Source organism: Carettochelys insculpta, chromosome 1, assembly GCF_033958435.1.
Source record: "Carettochelys insculpta isolate YL-2023 chromosome 1, ASM3395843v1, whole genome shotgun sequence".
Classification (NCBI taxonomy): Eukaryota; Metazoa; Chordata; order Testudines; family Carettochelyidae; genus Carettochelys; species Carettochelys insculpta.
The window spans coordinates 280,823,694-280,848,785 of record NC_134137.1 but is presented as its reverse complement, the minus strand read 5'-3'; the positions used below and the strand labels follow the sequence as shown (position 1 = coordinate 280,848,785).

At 48.7% G+C, this 25,092-nt stretch overlaps 1 protein-coding gene across 1 annotated transcript in view; it reads left to right on the top strand.

Annotated features, from left to right (window-relative positions):
- DMC1 (DNA meiotic recombinase 1) overlaps positions 1 to 17,632 on the top strand; it is a 77,519-nt gene extending 59,887 nt beyond the window's left edge. The window contains exon 14 of the mRNA XM_075009089.1: positions 16,876 to 17,632. Within this exon, the coding sequence (XP_074865190.1) occupies positions 16,876 to 16,945 (70 nt within the window). The 3' untranslated portion in view covers positions 16,946 to 17,632. The remainder of the gene's footprint in view (positions 1 to 16,875) is intronic.
- The last annotated feature ends 7,460 nt before the right edge of the window (positions 17,633 to 25,092 follow it).

Sequence of the window (25,092 nt, the reverse complement as noted above, 5' to 3'; positions counted from 1 at the left end):
ACAGTATGTCATCTTCTTCCATCAGGGAAAATCCCTTTTGGAATATTTTTGCAATGTTTTGTGAATATTAATGACTCACCCATGATCTCTGGGAGCTAAGGGTTGAGTTCCCAGCATGCAGTGACCTCCATCCCATAATGCCATCCATAGTCCCTGGCTTCCTCTGGACCCAGGTGATGCTCAACCCCCTCACTGTGCCCCAGGCTCTGTCCCCACCTGATGCCCTTCCCAAGCCCCTGATCCTATCACACCTCTTCCAGACCTCACTCTGCCCCAGGGCTCAGTCCACTTCCTTGCGCCTTCCCCAGCATCTCCCACAAACTGAAAAACATCTGATTGTGGTAGTTAGGAAGTGCTGTGAAGGAGCGGGAGGAGTTAATCAGCAAGGTCACAGGCAGGCAGGAGGTGCTGGGAGAGAGCTGGCTGCCATTGTGTGCTGAGGGACCTGCTAATTTCTTTCCATGGGGGCTCCAGACCCTCAAAAATATTGCTATAATAGGAACATGAGGATTTCCTACAGGACATTTTTCGAGGGATGTAGTCAAAAACAATGCAGGGTTGGTGGTGGTATAAGTGGAGCAGCTGCAGATTATAGAATGCTGCTTTCAGGCTTGAGAAATGAGCTCTGACCGGAGGGATCCCATCATAGTGCACGTTTGGAATGGTAAGGAGTGACTGCAAAACTTCTGAATGCAAAAGGCCACATTCATAGGTCTCGGAGGTAGCAATGTTAGTTTGTATCTTCAAAAACAACAAGAAGTCCTGTGGCACCTTATAGACTAACAGATATTTTGGAGCATAAGCTTTTGTGGGCAAAGACCTGCTTTGTCAGGTCTTTCACGGTTCTTTGCCCACAAAAGCTTATGCTCCAAAATATCTATTAGTCTCTAAGGTGCCACAGGACTTCTTGTTATTCATAGATCTGTTGTGCCATCCTCCAGCACAGGGACACCACTAGAATGAGAACTGCACTAACAATGGAGAAGCAAATAGCAATCATGCTGTGGAATCTGACAACACTAGATTGCTAGCAGTAAGTCAAAACCCATTTTGGAGCTGGAAAATCCATAGTGGGAGCCATTATCATGTATGTGTGTATGGCCATTAATTGCTTCCTGCAACGTACAGGACACAGTGGATAGAATGTGGTGGGGTGATAGATGGCATTCATGTCCCTATTTTGGCCTAACCCAACTTTGCTACAGAGTGCATCAGTAGAAAGTACTACTTTTCTGTGGTTATGCAGGAGTTAGATTGTGGGGGATATTTCACCAATATTCCCATGGGTTAGTCAGGGAAAATGCATTATGCTTGCATCTTTAAGAACAAAGGACTTTTCAGAAGGCTGCAAATAGGAACATTCTTTCTTCTTCGAGCAGTCCCTGTGGGTGCTCCACAGTAGGTGTCGGGCTCGCCCCGGCGCCGCAGATTGGAGATTTTCAAGCTGTATCTCATTGGATCGCTCATGCGCAGAAGCACGCTGGTCCTTCATGCATTTTTGGTCATGTGCGTGATCCGGTCCATGCCAGTTCCTCTCAACCACCAGCGGCTGCAGAAGGACTTCGCTTTGGCTCCAACATCTGAAAAGATAAAACCTGTTTTCTTGTTTTACTGGTTGCTAGTTTTTAAGAACTGTTCTTTAAAATCTTTTATTGTATATAGTGTATAAAGAAGGAGAAAGAGGAAAGAAGAGAGCAGGGGGAAAGCTACGCCACTAGAGCTTTCTTATCCTTAGCATAGACCAGTTGTTAACACTTTTCTACAGACTGTTTATTGTTCTTAGTATCCATTGTGTCCTCGTTAAGGTTAGGCTATGTTAAGTTATTCAAAAAAAAAGAAAAAGAAAAAAGAAGAAAAAGAATACAAAAGGAAGAAGTGTGAGTCATGCCAGGAGACTATGCCGGTCTCTGACGGCCATAGCAAACGCATTCATTGTCAATGTGTCAAAAGTGTCCTCATTGCTCCAAACTCACTGCTAGAGTGAGGAAGGACAGAGAAATGAAGCTCAAGATGATTTTATTTGATAAAGCTTTTCAGCCTGAAACAACTGAGTTGACCCCTTCAGAGGGCCCATCAGTACCTCAAAAACGAAAAGCAACTTCTCTGACCTCCTTGGGTCATAAGAGAAAGAAAGTGTCCCCCACTCAATCCTTGCCTGTACTATCCACGAGCAGGACGAATCTGTGATAAAAAGGAAATGCAAAGCCCGGACAGCAAAAGACAGTGCCCGGGTCTCAGACTTCCAAAGACGTGGCACCGAAGATCCTGCAGGCATCTGAGTGGCAGGTGCCAGATACTACAGCACCGAGACAAATGACCCCGGCACCGAGAGCATTGGAACCAGGGGCTCCAGAACAGGGACTGGCGGTGCCAAAGACCTCTGATCGTGCAGAACCGCAGGCCTAGGCACCGAGCACGGAACCGGCAGCACCAATACCCCCACCGATACTCTCGTCATCGAGCAGGGCACCACCTGTATCAGCACCGGCCCACCTATTTCACAAAGTGAGAAAAGCACGTTCTAAGACACGGCACTGAAGCCCATCCCCGGACCTTTCCATTATGCCATCTCCTTTGTCTCCGAGCTCTCCTCCAGAAACATATATACTGGAGCGGCCATTAACACCACCATCGCCCTTCCTGAGGCCGCTGTCTCCACTTCCACAGCCACCTTCCCCCCTGGCTTCCCCCTGGCTCAGGATCCTTCACCTTATATTCGACAAACACATCAGCTGCAAGGGTACCCCTACAGGGCCTCCCCATCCACGTCTACATTGTCTAGGCAATCTCGCTCCTTCCACCATCATAGATACAGGCAACACTCATGCTCCAGATCCTCATCACCAGGATCATGTCCCTGCCATTACACTCACCCGTACCACCGCGAGGACTATCACTGGCACTGATGCTACTCAAGATCCAGGGATAGATCCCTGCATCCATGCCCCCCATATTGCCAGTCCTTATCCTCTCCTCCAAGGAGGCACCATCTCTCGCTTCCAAGAGAGGGTCCAGAGTTAGTTATTGATCCCCACCTTGGAACACCTGGGGGAGCAGATGCAGGAAGCGCCTGAGGAGCAGACAGAGGCATATCAGATAGATGCCTCTTCATCCTCTCTGGATGAGGCAGTCGTCCTGGGAGATACATCCCCTCTGGACGACCTTAGACAGTTTCTGGAACTGTTCAGAAGGGTGGCCCAGTCTCACGATATACAGGTGGTGGAAGTACAAGAGAGGCAGCACAAACTCCTCAAAAATCTGAGACCTCCCATGTCATCAAAAATAGCCATCCTGCTGGATGAGGCCATCACAGGGGCTGCTACAAACATCCGGCAAACTCCAGTTTCTGTTCCACCAACCAATAAAAGGGCGGACAAAAAGTATTTTGTACCATCAAAGGGAACGAAGTTTTTATTTAACCATCCCCAAACAAATTCCCTCATTGTTGAGTCCTCCCAGCAGAGGTCAGAGGCACCGCAATACAAATCTATGGTGTCAGACAAGGATGCAAAGAGACTAGACTTATTTGGGTGGAAGGTATACTCATCCACCACCCTACCACTATGCATGTCCCACTACGCCGCACACCTCTCCAACTGTAATTTTGATAATTACACAAAACTCATATCACTCATGGACTATCTCCCAGACAATAAGAAGCCAATTCTAAAGGCGATAGTGTAGGAAGGATACGCGGCCTCACGTACAGGCGTACAAATCGCACTGGACGTAGCAGACACAGCAGCATGATCCACGGCCACTGCAGTGGTGATGTGGCAAGTATCCTGGCTGCAGACATCCGGCGCGCCTAAGGAATTACAAGCAAAAGTTGAAGACCTTCCTTTTGATTGATCAAAACTGTTCGCTGGAACCACGGACGTGGTCCTCCACTCCAGCAAGGACTCAAGAACCACGCTAAGAACGTTTACAGGAGGAAGAGGTATTACCCATATCAACGACACTACGCCTACCAACCTCAGCACCCACAATACCAACAGGGCTATGATCCAGGGCGCCAGCAGCACCTAAGACCGTCTAGGTAACGTTCCCAGCAAGGCCATAACCCTGCACCACAGGCAGCCAGGCAGCAAGTTTGACTGCTATGTCGAGGGCCGCGATACCACACCCATCACTCAGTGTCAACATCCATCTCAGCTGCTGTTTCACCACCGCGTCAGACCATTCTACTGGCAGTGGGAAAGTATCACCACAGACAAATGTGTACTGGAAATTATTGCTGCAGGATACACCATCCTGTTCTGCACTCTACCACCACCAAAACCCTCTACCCAGTCCCTCTTGAGGGACCCCTCTCACGTGACTCTGTTGAAACAAGAGCTTGATCACCTCATCTCAATAGAAGCAGTGGAGAGAGTCCCAGATGAGTTCCAGGGGAAAGGTTTCTATTCCTGATACTTCCTCCCGAAAAAGAAAACAGGAGGCTGGAGACCAATACTAGACTTACGGGCTCTCAATCATTACCTCCACAAGCAGTGTTTCAAGATGATCACTATTACTTCTATAGTTACAGCACTGGACGATAGAGACTAGTTTGCAGCCCTCGACTTACAAGATGTGTACTTCCACATAGCCATTCACCCTGTGCACAGGCGCTTTCTCCATTTCACCATAGGCACAGAACATTTCCAGTACAAAGTTCTGCCCTTCAGCCTGTCCTCAGTGCCCAGAGTCTTTACAAAGACACTCTCAGTAGTGTCGGCTTACCTGCATCGTCAAGGTGTATTCATCTTCCCTTATCTGAATGACTGCCTCTTAAAAGGCACCTCGCGAGTAGATGTGTTGCGCATGATAGACGTTACTACAAAGACATTCCACTCATTGGGCCTCATCATCAAATTCCAAAAATCGACGATGGAACCTACACAGGACATAGAGTTCATAGGAGCGCGCCTCCATTCCATCACGGTGAGTGTGTATCTGCCTACTGTACACTTCCATGCTATCCAGTCTCTAATATAGGTGCCGGTATGCAGCCTCACAGTACAAGTATTAACTTGACTGCAGCTTCTGGGGCACATGGCTGCAACAACATCTGTGGTGTAGAATGCCAGGCAGCATTTTCATTGCCTGCAGCACAGGCTGGCGACTGTGTATGTACCAACAATACACGCTGCTCACAAAAAGGTATCACCTCCAGCAGAGGTGCAAAAGTCACTGAAATGGTGGGTGGACCCCAAGAATCTGCTGTCAGGGATCCCCTTTCACCAACTGCAAACTACAGTTTTTCTCAGGACAGGTGCTTCCGACATAGACTGGGGAGCACACATGGGAAACAGGTCAGTGCAAGGGCGATGGTCCCACAGAGAGAGGGCAATGCACATAAATATGCTGGAACTCTGGGCAGTGCTCAATGCATGCAAGCACTTCCTACAATACCTACAACACAGAGTAGTCAGTTCCGACAACATATCCACAATGTATTATATCAGTTGACAGGGCGGGGCCAGATCCTTGTTTGCGAGCTGCAACAACAAGAAGTGCCCTCATTATTGTTCCAGAGCGGGCATCGGTCCGAGCTCATTGGGCAATGCCTCCCTTCAATCACGGAAGAGCCCCTTGCTTTACACATTCCCTCCCCCAGTACTTATCCACAAGGTCCTGGAAAAGGCAAGGATGGAGGGGGCATGCTTAATACTTATAGCCCCAGCGTGGGACCATTAACACTGGTTTCTCCTGCTACAATGTATGTCATGCTACCGACGACTCCCAACTGTACTGGACCTCCTCACAGAGAACCGGGGAGTGCTGAGGCACCCTCAGCCTCGAACATTACACTTCAAGGCATGGCTAATCCTTGGCTCAGCGCCCAGGAGGCTTTATGCTCAGAAAGGGTTAAAGAGGTCCTAGAATGCAACTAATGGGCCTCCGCCTGGAAGACTTATGCGTACAAGTGGAAGCGCTTTGCTTCCCAGTGCTTATCCAAGCAATTGACCCCCCTGGAGATCCCGATTCCTATGATTTTGGATTATCTACTGGATCTAAAACAAGGGGGACTCTCCCTACCATCACAAAAGGTCCACTTAGAAGCTATATCGGCCTTCTGGCACACAGTAGTAGGGTCAACTGTATTTGCCCATCCCATTACGGCAAGGTTCCTGAAGGGCCTCATGAATTTATACCCTACCTGGAAGCCCGATATCACCCTCATGGAGCTTAGATCTGGTTCTAGACATGCTGTCTAGGCCACTCTTTGAATCTCAGCCACTGTTTTGCTTCACCTACTTACCTTAAGAACAACATTTCTTCTCACTGTCATGTCTGCTCGTAGAGTAAGTGAGCTGGCTGCGGTAATGGCGATCCCGCCCTATACAACTTTCTTCAAAGATGCGATAATACTACATTTACACCTTGCATTCTTCCCAAAGATCTCTTCAGAGTTCCATATCAATGAGCCGATAATTTTACCATCCTTCTATCCTAAGCCACATACCTCAAATAGGGAAGTATGGCTTCATGCATTTGATGTAAGAAGGGTACTGGCCTTCTATATAGATGGAAGCAAACCCTTCTGAAAGACGGATAGGCTGCTGGTGTCTCTTGCACGCAGATCAAAAGGAGAAGGACTATCCTCGCAAAGAATTTCAAATATTATTACATCCTGTATAAAGATGTACTACGCATTGCATAAGACCCCTTTACAAACTCCGCCCAAGGCTCACTCCACCAGAGCAATGGCGGTCTCGACAGCCTTCTTTAGAGGGGTTTCCTGGAAGGACATTTGCAGACCAGCAATGTGGTCATCCTGTGGCACATTCGCCAAGCACTAAGTGATTCATCGGAAGCTGGAGGAGGATGCACGCTTACCAACAGCAGTCCTCTCAAGGGCAAGCTGCACATAATCTGGTACCTACCTCCATGTTTTGGGTCACTGCTGGGTATTCAGCTACTGTGGAGCACCCACGGGGACCACTTGAAGGAGGAGAAGTTACTCACTTGTGTAGTAACAATGATTCTTTGAGATGTGTCCCCATTGTTGCTCCACTACCCACCCATTCCTCCCCACTTCGGAGTTCTGCTTTATGTTTTTCAGAGGCATCTGAGGTGGTGGTTTTGAAGAAATGGCGTGGACCGGATCACGCGCGAAGGACCAGCGCGCTTCTGCGTATGCGCGATCCAATGAGATACAGCTTGAAAATTGCTGATCTGTGGCGACGGGGCGAGCCCGACACCTACTGTGGAGCACCCACGGGGACACATCTCAAAGAACCATCGTTACTACACAAGTGAGTAACTTCTCCTTCTTAACTAATTACCACAATGATGTAGTGATTCTGGAGCACCCACCCAACCCTTGGCTTCCCTTACTAATGAAGCCATACGCTGATCACCTTGACAACACTAAGGAAAGATTCAACTTCCAAATCAGCAGCTGCAGAATGGCAGTTGATTGTGCTTTTGGTAGATTGGAAGGGTGCTGGCTGTGCTAGATTGGAGCTCAGTGAGAAATATCCCAGTGTTTCCATCTGCAAGGCAAAAAAGGAAAGACTGCTTCCTGGGTGGAGGTGGAGCAGCTGTGTGCTGACTTTTAACAGTCAGTCACAAGGGCTTATTACAAGATCCTGGTGTGGAGCTATGTAACTGAAGGTGGCTTTGAAAGAGCTCTTTAATAGTGAGCCACAACAGCGTTCCATGCTGCAATATTGTCTGGACCGGGAACTTTGAGTGCTGCTAAGAGCTGCATAATGCTTGCTGTACACTTATAAATATGATTGGATGTTTCTCTGCTGCTATAAATTCTGTGGTGCTTAACATGCAATTACAAATAGTGTTTGCTTTGACTGCTGCGACAAATTCTGTAATATTTGTTGTAAACTAATAAAGTTCATTTAGTTCTCCACAAATAGAACTTAGAAATAGCATACTGGGGGGGAAACATGCAGAAAAGCAATGTGCAAATAAAACCACATGCTATGTTATACACATTTTAACATAATGGGGTGAACATTTAGAATTAGAAAGGACATAAATATGTCCATTTGAGTAAATAAATGTAGTCTGTTGTGGTGACACCTATACCAGTCCAGATTCTCACAGGTCAGTGTATATGAAGCTAGGGTTTTCCTTGACGCTAACCTTGTAACGTTGTATAAGAACAAAGGAGACAGAAGTGACTGCAACAACTACCATGGAATCTCCCTCCTAAGCGTCACTGGTAAACTGTTAGCTCGCGTCATCCTTGGCAGACTCCAGAAGATTGCTGAGAGGGTGTACCCCGAATCGCAGCGCAGATTCCACACAGAGAGGTCTACCATTGACATGGTCTTCTCTCTAAGGCAGCTGCAGGAGAAGTGCAGGGAGCAGAGGAAGCCACTCTACATAGCCTTCATTGACCTGACCAAGGCCTTTGACTTGGTCAGCAGGGATGGTCTGTTCAAACTGCTCCACAAGATAGGCTGTCCTCCACGGTTACTCAAGATGATCCAGTCATTCCATGAAGACATGAGAGGAACCATCCAATATGACGGCGCATTATCAGATGCTTTCAGAATCAGGAGCGGCGTCAAACAAGGATGTGTGCTTGCTCCGACATTGTTCGGGATCTTCTTCGCACTCCTCCTGAAGCATGCCTTTGGATCTTCAACAGAGGGCATCTTGCTGCACACAAGATCTGACGGGAAACTGTTTAATCTTGCAAGGCTGAAAGCTAAGTCTAAGGTGCAGGAAGTCCTCATCAGAGACATACTGTTCGCAGACGATGCTGCTGTAGTGTCTTACACAGAATACCAGCTTCAAAAACTGCTGGATCAGTTCTCCAAAGCATGCAAGGACTTTGGGCTTACCATCAGCCTAAAGAAGACAAATGTACTCGGTCAGGATGTTGCTGAATCCCCATCAATCAGCATTGACAAGTATACGTTAGAGGTCGTCCACGAGTTCGTTTACCTTAGGTCCACCATCACTGACACCCTGTCGTTGTACACTGAGCTAAATAGGAGGATCAGAAAAGCGGCCACAACTCTGTCCAGACTCAGCAAGAGAGTGTGGAATAACAACAAGCTGTACACTCACACCAAAATGCAAGTCTACAGAGCCTGCATCCTCAGCATCCTCCTTTATGGCAGCGAGACTTGGACCCTGTATGCCCTCCAGGAAAAGAAGCTGAATGTCTTCCACTTGCGCTGCCTCAGGCGCATCCTTGGAATATCATGGAAGGACAGAGTGACCAACACCGCCGTCCTTGAGCAAGCTGGAATCCCAACCATGCACACGCCCCTCAGGCAGCGTCGGCTCTGCTGGCTTGGCCACGTCCACAGGATGAATGGTGGAAGGATTCCAAAAGACATCCGGTAGGTGAGCTAGCCTCTGGCAAAAGACCTCCCAGACGCCCCCAGTTGCACTACAAAGATGTCTGCAAGAGAGACCTCAGAGAGGTAGACATCGAGCTGGACAACTGGGAAGAACTAGCAGACGACTGCAGCAGATGGAGGCAGGGGTTACACAAGGGCCTTCAGAAGGGCGAGATGAGGATCAGACAGCTAGCAGAGGAGAAGCGAGCGCACAGAAAGCACACTAAGGACTTGCCAAACACCCACCACATCTGCAAGAGATGCAGCAAGGACTGTCACTCTTGTGTGGGTCTTCATAGTCACAGTAGGCGCTGTAAATGAAGTCCTCAATTGAAACTATAAAGGGCGCGATCCATAGTCTATGCAGACTGAAGGATGCCTACTACCTTGCAGACTCCCAGTGTGGAGTGGTAGGGTAATGATTACCCCATGATGCCATGTTGTGTGTTTGAGGGCAGAGAAAGCAGCAACCATGGAATCCTCCGAGAACTACAAAAGGTGGAAAGTCCAGGATATTTGGATCTGTGGGTCAACCAGGGGTAAGCAGTGTTAGTGTATGGGTAAGCAGTGTTTGGGTATGTCTAAGAATGAGTATCTGTATAACTGTTCTGTATCTGTATTGCCTGCAGTTAACAAGGAGATTTGTAAAGGGAATGTGTGTAGCTCTGAGCAGTTCTCTGTAGCTAGTACTCATAGCTATGACCAAGGGGAAAGTTTCTCTAGATGTGTGCCTGCAAAAGTTAGCTGCTTGTCTATGCAGAAAAGTAGTGTGTCTCTGAGTGAGATCCCTGCATGTGAATCTGAAATCCCAAAAGGGACTCTGGAATTAGACTAGGGGCAGGAAGTTTTCAGTAGTCAGAAAAAGGTTACTTTGAAGCACATTGAAGTTGAAAATCAGGTTGAAACCCTACCTAAGAAAAGGTAAAATTTATGTTAGGGAAGTTCGGTTTTGAATCCAGCGGAGGGAAGGGGTAAATCTGAACCATTGTTTGCTAGTAGCAAGCAACTGCCTGTGAATAGCTTCTCGAGGGTGTGCCAGAGAAAAGTGATTTGTTTAAAATAGCAGAGTGACCAGCCATTGTCTGTTCAGAGGAGCAGTTAGAGGCAAGGACAGGCCTGTGAAAAATTTCTCTAGGTGGGTGCCAGAAAAGGGGGTCTGTGGGTTTGTGCAGGGAAGCAGCTTGTCCACTGGGAGTGGCGAGCTGTCTGTAAGAAAAGCTGCCTTACTTTCCCAGTGTGTGTCTGAAATCAGCCCTGGGGCCTGGGACAAAGGAGAGAGTGTCTCCGATTGTCTGTCTGTGTTGAACAGCAGCAGCATGCTGGGGAGAGAGCAGAGCCTTTGTTGGAGCCTGCATTAGAAAAAGGTGCCTCTAAGAAAGGCTCTTCTGTTTCTAGGGAAGTTAATCCTTTGACTGAGCCTGTGGTGGCTCCAGGTGCTAATAAGATCTCAGAGTTGGGTCTGAGTGCAGCTGAAGCCCAGACAGGAAATGATCCTAGTTTTGTGTCCTCTTGGGAGGATGGTGCTTCAGCTCCGTCTAATCCAGTTAGTATCATCAGGGAATCCCAGAGACCAGACAGTTCTGGTGTTTGTTCTTTGCCTGATGCTGAGGTGCGGCTGGTAGAGGGTGAGAGAACTCTGTCTGGGAAGAGTGATCCTCTGGCCAGGACACAGGAGGAGCAGGATGGCAGTGTAATTGTGCTGCATGCTGGCAATGTGGAAGCTTGTAGCAAAGAGGATAAAGGTGATCCTTACCATCTGTGTAGTGGTACTAGCTGTTGGGTTAACAGGGAAGGGTCCAGTGCAGATGGTGTGAAGGTTTCACAGGAACTGGGAGGTGGTCCAGGTAAAATGGGAATTATAAGGGAATTTGAGCAGTCCTGTAATGACCAAGTGACCTTGTGTGACCAGCGTACTGAGCATGTAGTGCTATTCCAGGTTGCTGTTGTAAGTGAACAAAATGGGTCTCAGGTTCAGAGAAGAGACTGTGTGGCTAAATAGGTGGAGCAGAACAGCTGTGCAGTTGATTTATCTAAAAGGCAGGAGAGGGCAAGCAATGTCCCATCTCCAGACACTGTGGACACTTGTATTCTGGTAATGGACTCCTCTTTTGATTCCATGCAGAAACAAGTTGGAGGTCGAAGAACAAAGGAGCTGTGGGCATGGAGGCCCAGTAAGGGATAAAGAGGAATTTCTTCATGTGGATTCTGTGTCCCAGACTCTCAGAGCAATCTTGGAAAAGCAGATTGGTCTGAAAATACAAATTTCCAGACTGATTGGGGAATGGGTGCCTTGCTAGCAATCAAGGAACCCTCAGCCTTGGTTAGAAGGGAGGGCACACTCAAAGACCCAGACAGATCAGATTCCCCCCGGCCCCCTACAGGGCAAGGAAGGGGGTTAGAACTTGATGATGCAAAGAAAAGCCTCAGCCATTCAACCCCAAAATGCCAGAGTTCCCAGGAGGTTCAACCATGGTTGTGGTATGACAGAGAGCAATGTAAATGTACAGTTTCAATCAATTTGTTCTTTCTACTGATGTTAGCTATTGTAACTGAAGCGTTGCTGTTACCAAAAGCTGTAAAATTGTACAATATGCATGATGTCTGGAAAGAACCATGTAGCATGTCAACGTTGATGTATAAGCACAGGTAGTATGTAAAGAGACTTTGTAATCCTGAAATTTCACAGTTGTTGCCTGTAACTAGTCTTTGTAGATGCTCACCTGAGAGAAAGCTGTCCAAAGCTATTGTGTGATATGGAAAGGGAAACTGAGGTACGCAACTATTGCTTGCATGGCTAAATACCAAGAATCATACATTACAGGATACACTTGTATGTACAGTTACTGGATAGTGACTAAATTCCAAACATTTGCCAGAGCCTGCATTGATAAATTCACTCTTTTGTGCAGCTCTGGGCATGGGCACATGGGATACGTGGAGGCCATGCTGCAAAGCAGATCCCATCCATTATCATTCTAACTGAGCAGTATTTTAAATTGGTAGCAGGATGTAATGAGTCTGTAACTGTATTGATGAAGCTTGTGTTGGACAAGCAAGGTTTTCATTAGCCATTCAAATTCAATTTTGGTACTTCTAATATTGGATTAGAAGCTGTAGTGACCCAGAGCCAAGCATGGGAGGGCCCTGAGATGCAGTCAGTGATGTCACTGACATCCCTTCCTGCATCAATTTTGCATGGGGTATGTCAGTGACTGGACTTTTATATTGGATATGGAAGCCATTTTATGTATCTGTTGGCACCAAACAGTGTTCCTGGGGGGCCGTGTGAGGTGTCTACTGAAAGCTGAGAATGCCCTAAATCTGTGTATGCTACTTATATATCTGTATCGTGTTTGTAGGCAGAGTTATGGATTTTAGCTCTGTAGTTGTGTTAGCAAGATTAGTGCTAAGATTCACAATAGGAGGTGTGAACTCAGCCCCAGCCAGGATAATGGCCTAAACAATGGAAATGAAATCAGATGCCCAGACATCCATTCCACCTGCTATGTAAATGACTGGGGTGTGCTAGCAAAACCAGTGACCAATGGCATTTTGCCACAGCGACTCACCTGTTTCAGATGACATTGACCCTCAAGGGCCTATGGAAAGAAGAAGAGGCTTTTTCCCTACACAAGAGAAAACTATGAGCTGGACCTAGTTGGGTACATCTTGGACTTGATGTTGGTTCTTCGCTCTGTATCATCCTCCAAGGATCCATGTTCCAGCATGCTGACTCCAGCTCGCCAGATCTCCAGTTTTCCAGTAACTTATACTATATAACCTGGAATCTTACCCCATATGGGGTGGACTTTCAAGAATCAGCATAGAACATCTCTGGCCTGCATCAATAACTGTAACTGATGTGTGTAAATATCACTTTAACAATTTTCTCTCTAACTCTGTTCTGGATACCCTGGATTGATTTCTTTAGGGCCGTTTCAGAAAGTGGCATGCTAATAAACAGCCCAAAATATGCTAATGAGGCATGGATGTAAATTAAGAGGGGGCCTCAGGAAGGAGGACTTCCATCCAGAAGACACCCCCGGGGGCCGCTCTTCTACACGCGTCTTCGGTATTCCAAATCATGTGACCTTATGCTAATGAGGCATGGGGAATTTACATCTGCACCTCATTAGCATATTTCAGGCCGTTTATTAGTATGCCACTTTCTGTGTAGAAACGGCCTGGCTGTGCCCAGAAACCCAATCATATTACAGAAGGGATGTGGCATGGCATGCCCCTGGCAGCAGTGAGGTCTGAGTGTCCCCAGCACCACTTCTTATTTGAGCATGGAGCCAGTCCTGGCAAGGCTGTCATCTCCCCATTTGTGAGGAATTCTATGACTTTTTCCTGTCCCCCATACTGCTAGTTATATTGATCCTCCAAGCCTCTTCCAACATTAGCTTGCAGGTTCTTGCAGAAGGGTCTTCGATAGTGGTCTTCCTCCTCAGTGGCAGGTGTTCAATGAACATAGAGGAAGCAAGGCTGCCACATCAGAAGCTGCAGTAAAAAGACCCATACCCATTGGATTTATAGTCATAAGGGAAAGGGGAAAATAAACTTTCTAAACTCTCTTTCCTTATTCTAGTGAAACACCTTTAATAAGAAATGCTTATTGACGCTTCAAGCTTTGGAGTGCCTCTGCCCAGCATTGCTCTCCAGCCCCAACCCTTGTAAATAAGGTCTGCTACAGACAAAAAAAACATACACAATTCCTGTTCCTATTAGTTGGTTACAAATATAGGGCAATAGCACTGAAAACTGGCACTATTTTTCACAGGCAATAGTGATTTCTTATTTATGAAGGTCACAAATGCATAGCTGCTACCGGTGTTCTGAAGCTGGCCCATATGCTGATAGCTACTCAATGGTGCCAGTCAAGCTCATGACAGACTGGCACCAGGGGGCAACAGACTACCACAGAGGAAAAAATAAGGCAGCCATCCCTAGAAAACTTCAGGAGAGGGTTCAGTATATCTCCACGAAAGTTTCATTGAGGTTAGGAGGATAAAAGGGACAAACTTATACATGTAAACACACTGCTCCATGTAGTCCCATAATTCTACAGGGGAATGAAAAGAAGATGTCCGCTTTGCCTCTGTTGCTATTCTGCTTCTTCTCATATGAGTCAAACAATGAAAAATTGTTACCCTTTGTCTTGGTAACTTGGATATGGGTCAGAGGCCATCTTTAAATTTTAACACTGTGTAAGGATAAAGATAATGCATATATTTTTCTCAAGTTCCCTTCCCCTTCATCAGGCTCATCCAGCTCACCTGGAAGGACTGATTAGACTGGTGTAATCTGAAATGGGTTCTGGTTCACAGCCGTACTGGAGTCTTCCGCTGCATCTTCCCCTCTTCTCCTCCTCCTCAACATTTACACCAGGCAGTTCTGTCTTATGCTCCAATGCGGTATCCACAGAGGTCTTCAGAGTATTGTAGGGTCTGCTATGGCATGTAGAAGTGCCAGTTCTGGAGCCCAGCACTCAATCCATTGTTGCGGTATCTGACCCTGTGGTCCCTCTTGAAACTCCTTGGCCGTGTCTACACTAGCCAAAAACTTCAAAATGGCTATGCAAATGGCCATTTCAAAGTTTACTAATGAAGCGCTGAAATATATATTCAGCGCCTCATTAGCATGCGGGTGGCCGCAGCACTTCGAAATTGACACAGCTCGCCGCCACGCAGCTCGTCCAGACGGGGCGCCTTTTCAACAGGACCCTGGCTACTTCGAAGTCCCCTTATTCCTATGAGCAGATAGGAATAAGGGGACTTCGAAGTAGCCAGGGTCCTTTCAAAAAGGAGCCCTGTCGGGACGAGCCGCACGGCGGCGAGCCGCATGAATTTCGAAGTGCTGCGGTCGCCCGCATGCCAATGAGGCGCTGAATATGTATTTGAGCGCTTCATTAGTAAACTTCGAAATGGCTATTTGCATAGCCATTTCGAAGTTTTTAGCTAGTGTAGACGTAGCCCTTTGCTTTCACACATCACTGCTATTGATCCTTTGTCTGTGTCTCCCATGCTATTTGCCCACAGATGTCCATGTCTCTACAGCTTGCCCATAGCTGTACTTGAGCTATTCTCACAAGCTCAGGAGTTCCAGTGCCTGATGTCTATTTCAGGCAGAGGTATGTCTAGTGAGTGGAGCTGGCTGGTTGCGCAGTTGCACACAACCAGGAAGAGTTGCTAAGTCTTCTGTCTAAGCTGGGCAATGAGGAAATGGCATTCAAAACTACTTGGAAAGATTTAGAAAATGGGCGGCCAGGAGCAGACGGGGTTGGTCTTGCTGAACCCCTGGCAGTGAATGGTTCCAGAAGAAGGGTAGTGTTGTCCTACCCCAATTTTTAAAATGAGAGGGCCACAATGGTTCATTTTGTGACATGAGTGCAATAGCATCAGGCAGGCCCAAGGGCTGCGGTCTGTACTTTGTGCTGTGCAAGCTGATAAGGTGGGGGATGTAGAGATAGGCTACAGCCCTTCCTTACAACATATTCTCACTTCTTGCACTTCCTCTTCCCCCTTATGACCTGCTCCATAGACAGGCTGGAAGCTTGTTCCTGGCTGTGTTAAGAGCTGCCCAAGGAGCCTGGACTGCTTATAGCAGGCTCAGGCCCTCCGTCTGCCCTGGGCAGCATGCCTTGGGGAGCACAGACATGGGCCAGTGTCTGCTTTCAGGCACCTTGGCTCTCTGCCGAGGGCAGATAGAGAGTGGGGGAGGGGGGCCTCCCTACAGCATCCTGGGCAGCTCTTATCACTGTCTGTTTCCAGCCTAGCCGGGGCGTGGGTCTCAGGAGAAGACCAGGAGTAGCCACAGTGCCAGTGGCCCTCCCACTACTACACAGGTTCCAGTGCTCCTATCCCCTGGTCCATAGAATTTACAGTTGTGACCAGAGCACCCACTATTGCAGGGAATAGAGCACTGGTTGACAGCTGCTGGAGATGGTTAGGGTGGATACAGATCATGCAGTGTCTATACTCGCACTCTGGTGACCTCAGTAGGTCAGTTATGGCTCAATACTGTATTTTGGGGAAGTGACTTTACTGCATTACTGTATCAAGGAATTTGACAGCTGGAGAAACATTTGAGCGTAGACACATGCACAAAGAGGCTGGCACACCTACATTGCAACTTAAATCAATTTAACTTTGTAGTATAGACTAGGCCTTAGTTGTGTTGGCATAAAGAGATTCACAGTGGTAATGTGGCAGATGGAAGGGAAATTTCCATAGCCAGAAATATTTGGTTCTGCCACATCACTTAAAACATAGGAAACTACTCCAAATAGGACATCTAAACAAAAATATATGCATCGATATGTAATTTGCTCTGTTTATTTCTGAAATGCTTTGAAGAAAATTAAGTGGTGCACAAACTTTGTGTTTACCCTCTGCACAGGGTGGATTTCAAACTGACAGTAATGCAATGGACAATATTTATAATTGACAACTAAGAGTACTGTATCTTTGAAGTATTCGAGCTAATTTGCTCTGATAAAATATTGAGTATTGTATTATGACAACATTTTACACTAAGAACAGCTATATTGTTGCTTCTGTTTTCCCAGCCCTGAGATGCCAGAAAATGAAGCTACATTTGCAATAACTGCTGGAGGAATTGGGGATGCCAAAGAATAGATAGAAAACCGGTGCAAATCTCCATCTGAAACCAGCTGTGCATCTGAGATGAAACCATGGTATCCGAGGTCTGACTCCTTAGTGCTTCTCATGCACAATTTGGAATGTTTACAATTAGAGGAATGCAGGCAAGAGCTTTTTAGGTATATTTCAATAATCTTAACAGTTTCTGGTTCGTTTTAGTTCTAGTTTAAGGTGACCTGTCAAGGATCCGAAGTTTAAGAAGGACAGAAATGTGACTTTTTTAATACCAAAAACTGTTTTGTCACATGGGCTTAATGTGCACTTTTTATAATTGCTTAGCAAAGGAATGCCTGTGGAATAGAATATAGTGGCATGGAATGGAACAGCACTGAAACATACTTTTTAAAAAATGATGAGTAACTAGTAAACACAGGGAACGTGCTGTGAAAGAAATAAGAATAGGTGAAGTTGCTAATGTTTCATTACCAGAGTTGCTTGAAAAGAAGTTCAGAAATCTTGATTAGATTATCTATTTGTTTTAAAAGTGCCTGTATTTCTATTTTGGATCATTTAAAGCTGTTAACCAAATGCTGAATTTAAACATCCCTCTTATTTATATTTGTGTGCAATACAGCCAGTCTGTAGGTTGAGTGAGCCCTGGGTTCTGTGAGTTGTCTACCTAATTTTGTTGTGAGAATTTGCATGAGTAAATTTAATGGGTTATAAGCCAACATTGTCAAATTTTAAATATTTTTTAAATAAAGAAACACTATATGTTTAATACTTTGGGAGATTCCTTTTATTTTGTCCTATTTCAGCTAAGAATATGGGCCTCAGGCTGCAGAGGTCTTCCATTGACGTGAGGAGAGATGGATGGGATGGGGCTCACTGGTGTCTGACAACATACTGCTGTTAAGATTGGTCAAACAGGCAAAAGCAACATTGTGCAATCACTCCCTTTTTTTCCACTTGCTCAAAAACAGTTGTTTTCAAACATTCAGAGTGAAGAACATTTTAATAAGCAAAGAAAAGTTACTCACCGTAGTAACGGTGGTTCTTCGAGATGTGTCCCCATGGGTGCTCCACAATAGGTGTCGGGCTTGCCCGGCGCCGCAGATCGGATCTTCCAAGCAGTTTCTGCCAGACCGCGCATGCGCCGGCGCGCGCCGCTCCCTTGCGCGCTCCTGGCCATGTGCGCGATCCGGTCCCCGCCAGTTCCTCGACCAACCGCCTCGGGTGCCCCTGCAAAACACTAACAGAGATCCGAAGCGGGGAGGATGGGCGGGTAGTGGAGCACCCACGGGGACACATCTCGAAGAACCAACGTTACTACGGTGAGTAACTTTTCTTTCTTCTTCGAGTGTCCCCGTGGGTGCTCCACAATAGGTGACTACCCAGCAGTAACCCAAGATAGGAGGTGGGTAATCGGATTATGTGCAGCTTGTCCCCGAGAGGACCGCTGCAGAGAGACGGGTATCCTCTTGGAATACCCTGTGAAGGGTGTAATGTTTGGCGAAGGTGTCGTAGGATGACCAGGTCGCCGCTCTGCAAATGTCTTTTAACGCAACGCCCTTGAAAAAGGCTGTTGATGCCGCCACCGCCCTAGTGGAATGAGCCCTGGGAGTGGCCGATAAAGGAGTCTTTTTGAGCTCGTAGCACATTTTTATGCAGGATACAATGTGCTTTGAGATTCTCTGCGAGGAGAGACCTTCTCCTTTCGATTTGGGAGCGAGGGAGACTAAGAGTCTATCCGTTTTCCGGAAGTTCTTGGTCCTGTCTACGTAGAAGGCTAGCGCCCTCCTCACGTCCAGGAGGTGTAGGCGCGCCTCTTCGTTGGAGTTATGAGGCTTTGGATAAAACGAGGGTAGAACAATAGGTTCGTTAATGTGAAACTCGGAAGAAACTTTGGGAACAAAGGCTGGATGCAGCCGTATGGTTACCGCCTCCTTGGAAAAAACAGTGCAGGGTGGCGTTGCCATGACTGCCGCGAGCTCGCTCACCCTACGAGCTGACGTAATTGCAAGAAGAAAGGTCGTCTTTATTGTAAGGAGGCGGAGGGGAACCGTGGCCAAGGGCTCGAACGGTGGTCCCATTAGCGTGGTAAGCACCAGGTCCAAGTTCCACGAAGGTGGAATCGGTTTCCGAGGGGGGTATAGGTTTACCAACCCTTTGAGGAACCTGGTAACCATAGGGTGGGCGAACACCGTGTGCCCTTCCTCCTCATGTCTGAACGCCGAGATGGCGGCAAGGTGGACCTTCAACGAGGATAGCGAGAGTCCTCCTCTCTTGAGGTCCAGTAAATACTCTAGTATTGTAGGTATAGGCACCAAAAGGGGGGCCAGCTGTTTGGTAGAACACCAAGCCGTGAAGCGAGTCCATTTTTGCTTGTAGGTCTTCCTGGTGGAAGTCCTCCTGCTACTTTCTAGGACTTGCTGTACTTCCACTGTGCATGTGCTCTCTAGGGAGCTGAGCCATGGATTAACCACGCTTGCAGTCGCAGGCTTTGGGGGTGCGGGTGCACTATGGACCCCTGGGCTTGCGTGAGCAGATCCAACGCCACCGGAAGAGGCATCGGTGGACGGTCCGACATGTGCAGGAGTAGGGGGAACCATTGTTGTCGATCCCACGTTGGGACTATCAGGATCATCCGGGCCCTTTCCCTCCTGGCTTTCTGCAAGACTTTGTGGATCAGCACTGTGGGAGGAAACGCATAAAGCAGGGGGCCCCTCCACGGGATCATGAATGCGTCCCCCAGGGACCCCCATCCCAGTCCTGCCCTGGAGCAGAATCGTGGGCACTTCTTGTTGTGCTGAGTGGCAAACAGGTCTATTTGGGGAAAACCCCATGCGTGGAAAATCGGCCGTAGCAGATCGGGACGGATCTGCCACTCGTGTGTGAGTGCAAAACGCCTGCTCAGCTGGTCTGCCTTCACATTGTGCGCACCCGGCAAGTATGAGGCTTTCAAGATTATATTGTTGGCGATGCACCAGTTCCATAAGCGGATTGCTTCCACGCATAAGGCACGGGATCGAGCTCCTCCTTGCCTGTTTATATAAAACATGGTGGAGGTATTGTCTGTACTGATCCCGACGACTTTGCCTTGTATGTGGTCTCGAAAGTGTCTGCAGGCGTTGAACACTGCTCTGAGCTCCAGTATATTTATGTGTAGTGACTGTTCCGTGGGTGACCACAGTCCTTGAGTCACCTCTTTGCCCATGTGCGCCCCCCACCCTATGAGGGAGGCATCTGTGGTGAGAAAACCGATATTTGCGGCTGGTGGAAGGGTACCCCTGTTAGCAGGTTCCTGGGGTTTACCCACCATTGTAGGGATTTGCGCACCCCGGCTGTGGGCGACACCACCCTGTGAACGGTGTGTACTGCTGGTTTGTATACACTCGCCAGCCAGTGCTGCATGCTGCGCATGTGTAACCTGGCGTTCTGTACTACGAACGTCGCCGCTGCCATGTGGCCCAGCAGCTGCAAGCACGTCAAGACCGGCACCGTAGGGCTGAAGGTGATGACCTGCACGAGGGAACCGATGGCCCGAAAGCGAGCCTCTGGTAGATATACTCTCGCTGTAACGAGTTTATGCGAGCCCCTATGAACTCTATGTCCTGTGTGGGGTCTATTTTTGATTTTGCCAGATTGATAACCAGGCCGAGTGAAGAGAACGTGTTTGCTGTGACGCGTATCATGCGCAGAACCTCCCCCTTCAAGGCCCCTTTGAGCAGGCAGTCGTCCAGATACGGGAAAATAAATACCCCCTGTCTGTGCAGGTAGGCTGACACCACTGCCAAGGTCTTGGTGAAGACTCTGGGGGCCGAGGAGAGGCCAAACGGTAGGACCTTGTATTGGAAGTGTTCGTTGCCTACCATGAACCGGAGGAATCGCCGGTGAGCCGGATGGATAGTTATGTGGAAGTACGCGTCTTGTAAATCGAGGGCTGCGAACCAGTCTCCATCGTCCAGTGCTGTAAGGATGGAGGCGATTGTGGTCATCCGAAAACGTTGCTTGCGCAGGTACCTGTTGAGGCCGCGAAGGTCTAAGATGGGCCTCCAGCCTCCTGTCTTTTTCTGCGTGAGGAAGTACCTGGAGTAGAACCCTTTTCCTTGCAGTTGCTCCAGCACTCTTTCCACTGCCCCTATGAGCATGAGATGGTCCACCTCCTGCCTGAGCCTCGCTACATGGGAGGCCTCCTGGAGCTGGGGCTTGGGTGGAGGTCATGACGGTGGGAGCAACTGGAAGGGGATGGCGTACCCCGTGGCTATGATCTCCAGCACCCATTTGTCTGTGGTGATCCTTTGCCACTGGTCATAGAATGGTCGGAGGCGAAGGTGGAATAGTCGCTTCGGATGACCTTGTGCGATGGTAGTGATGGCGCAGCCCTGGATCTGTATGTCAAACTTGTGGCCTTTGGCCCCGCCCCGAGGACGCACGGCTCTGTTGTGAACGTCGCCTGGGAGTTCTGTACTGCTGGTGCTGTTGATGTCGCCCTTGCTCGTAACCCCTGTGGTACTGGGGGCGCTGTTGCTGGTACTGGTACCGTCTTTGTTGAGGGTAGTACCTTTTCTTTGTGTATGGAGGGGTGTAAATCCCCAGGGTCCTGAGTGTGGCTCTTGAATCTTTACTGGAATGAAGGACCGAGTCAGTTGATTCAGCAAACAGCTTCTGCGAGTCGAAGGGAAGGTCAACTATCTTCGCCTGCAGATCCCTCGGTATACCCGAAGTCTGGAGCCAGGACTCCCTTCGCATCACCACTGCCGTTGCTGTGGAACGTGCTGCTGTGTCCGCAACGTCCAGGGCGATCTGAACTCCCGTCCTCGAGGCCGCGTAGCCTTCTTGCACTATGGCCTTGAGCACCGGCTTTTTGTCCTCTGGAAGCGAGTCCATGAGGGAGGTTAACCTGGAATAGTTGTCGAAATTATGGTTCGCTAAGTGCACTGCGTAATTTGCCATTCGCAACGTTAAAGTGGAGGAGGAGTAGACCTTTCTGCCGAACAGCTCTAGCTTCTTGGCATCTTTGTCTGTTCCCCCTGTCCTGAATTGAGATGTCTTTGATCTTTGTTGCGACGACTCCACCACCAAGGAATTTGGCTGTGGGTGGCTGAACAGGAATTCCATGCCCTTCGCCGGCACGAAGTATTTCTTATCCGCTCTCTTTTGGACAGGCGGAATAGTCGCAGGGGTCTGCCATATCGTAGTGGCGGACTCTAAGATCGCTTCATCAAGCGGTATTGCTACTCTGGAGAAGGCCGGAGGTCTCAAATTTTTGAGGAGCTTATGGTGTTTCTCTTGCACCTCTGCTGTCTGGATGCCTTGCGTGAAGGCCACCCTCTTAAACAGCTCTTGAAACTGTTTGAGATCGTCCAGAGGATGGACATCCCCCGGGGCCATAGCCTCGTCCGGGGAGGAGAGCGAGGAACCGCTGGGGTACGTCTCTCTGGACCCTTCTGGTTCCTGCTGGTGATGGTACACCCTCTCGCTAGAGGTTTGCGAGGGAAAATCTCGGGGTTCCATAACCAGTCCCCCCTGAGATGCTTGAGTCTCTGTCCCTGGTCGCAATTGCCCTCGGGGGTACGAGATCGTCTGTGGGGATCTTTCCCTAGTAGATTGCCGATGGTGTCTATGCCCCGCGTGGTAGGGGCGACCATGGCAGTATAGGCACTGTTCTTGGGAAGGTGACCTAGACCACTCCCTTGGTGCATACCCTCTGCGTCTGGGGGAGGGAGATCGTCGAGACACTGGAGAGAGCGATTTTGCATAATAGTCCAGCGGTTCAAACCCCAGGAAGGGTGAAGGTGGTCCCAGCCAGGGTGAGGCTGGTTGCAAAAATGGAGAAGGGGGCTCCGGGTAGGCTAGGGGGGACCCCTGCCTTCTGGTTGGAGTCTGCAACATAAGCGGAGGGCTGTGAGAAAGCAACTCCACAGCCCTGTCCGGAGAGGGGCTGCAATGCCTCCTCTTGTGTGCAGCCTTCCCCCTCCCTGGAGGAGGTAACTCCGCCCCCTGACGCACAGGGGATCCCGGCCCCGTCCGCACCGTGCTAGGCACGCTCGAAGGCGGTGCCGCACGTGCGGTGTCCTTCGGTGCCTGCAGGCTGCGTGCCTGCGCACTCTGCACCGCCGGTTCCCCGGGGGTCGGTGCCGCTGCCTGCGGTGCCGCCGGTACCGGTGCTTGTTTAGCCGCCGCCCTGCCTGTGGTGCGGGGCGGCTGGCTGATTATCGGAGGCTGAGCCGCTTCCACGTGGCTCTCCGTGCCGCCGCCAATCAGCTGTTGCTGCGGCTGGGGGCTGCTCGCTCCTCCCGTCCCGCTCGCTGTTGCTGCCGGCAGGGATCGGGCTAGGGAGGCTTTCCTCCGTTTTTGCGCTGATGGGGTGAGGGAGGCAGCTTTCCTTTTATGGGCCCTGGAGTGTCCGTCCTGCTGTGGCCGCTCCGGCACGTCTGGCTGGAGGGCCTTATCAAAAAGCATCATTTTAAGCCGCATCTCCCTGTCTCTCCTTGCTCTGGCTGTTAATTTAGCACAGAAGGAGCATTTCTGTGCAACATGGAACTCCCCAAGGCACCTTATGCATAGACTGTGCTCACCGGACGCTGGCATCGCCTCTCGGCAGGACTCACATTTTTTAAATCCTGAAGAGGACATTGTTGGTGAGTCTTTCAGTTGTTAAACAGGTACTTAGCACCTTCTCTGTGCTGTTTTCCCCTTCCGATGGCCTGCCGCAGCAGGAGGGCTGATGGCCCTATGCTCCTGGCCTCCGGCGCTTGTTACTGGGACTGGATTGAAGCTGTCCCGCTTGTAGTTTGTTTGTTGCTTTTGTTTTTTTGTTTTTTTTTTGCAAAAATAACAACCGGCTAACTTGCAGTAGCCTAAGTACTTGAAAAGCTTTAAAGAAAAACAGTTAAAGTCATTGAATACGCTACTTGGCCTTAGCCTAGTTCGGATTCCGTCTGCAGCCGACGGCGGTTAAGAGGAACTGGCGGGGACCGGATCGCGCACGTGGCCAGGAGCACGCAAGGGAGCGGCGCGCGCCGGCGCATGCGCGGTCCGGCAGAAACTGCTTGGAAGATCCGATCTGCGGCGCCGGGCAAGCCCGACACCTATTGTGGAGCACCCACGGGGACACTCGAAGAAGAAGAGTATGTTGTGGAGCACCTCTTTTCCATTCACAATCAAATAATCCCTATGGCAAAACCCGCAATTTTTTCTCATAAAATATTAGGCAAGTACATAGTACATTTTTACCACCTTTCAATACAATACAAGGAAGAGGCTCAGTGCCAGGTGACAAGTTAATGATAGCACATGTTGTGAAACACAAGGTAGAGGAGTATCAGAGGGGTAGCTGTGTTAGTCTGTATCCACAAAAACGAGAAGTCCAATGGCACCTTATAGACTAATAGATTTATTGGGGCATAAGCTTTTGTGGGCAAAGACCCACTTCGTCAGATGCATGGAGTGGAAGTTCCATAGGCAGATATTAATATAGAGACACAAATGAAAAGTGGGGAGTACCAATCAAGATAAAGGCCAAAGTTAATGAAGTCAATTCAGTCTGGGATGATGTGGCCCACTTCCAGCAGCTGATGTGGAGGTGTGAACACCAAGGGAGTAGAAACGGATTTTTTAGTTCGCCAGCCACTCCCAGTCTTTGTTCAATCCTAAATTGATGGTGTCAAATTTGCAAATGAATTGTAGCTCTGCAGTTTCTCTTTGAAGTCTTTTTTTGAAGTTTTTTTGTTGCAGGATGGCTACTTCTAAATGTGTTACTGAGCGTCCAGGGAGACTGAAGAGTTCTCCTACAGGCTTTTGTATGTTACCATTCCTGATATGTGGTTTGTGTCCATTTATTCTTTTATGTACAGACTGTCCACTTTGGCCAATGTATATAGCAGAGGGGCATTAGTGGCACATGATGGCATTTTTTACATTAGTAGATATGCTGGTGAATGAGCCCCGAGGGTGTGGTTGATGTGCCTGGGTCCTGTCGCTGGTATAGTGGTATAGATATGTGAGCAAAGCAGGCACCGAGGTTTTGGTAGGAATTGGTTCCTGAGTTAGAATTACTGTGATGTGGTGTACAGTTGCTGGTGAGAATTTGCTTCAAATTGGCAGGCTGTCTGTACGTCGACCCTGGGATCCCTTCCTCCCCCTGGGTTAGGGTCCATGGCAGGACTGGGTTGGGGTGG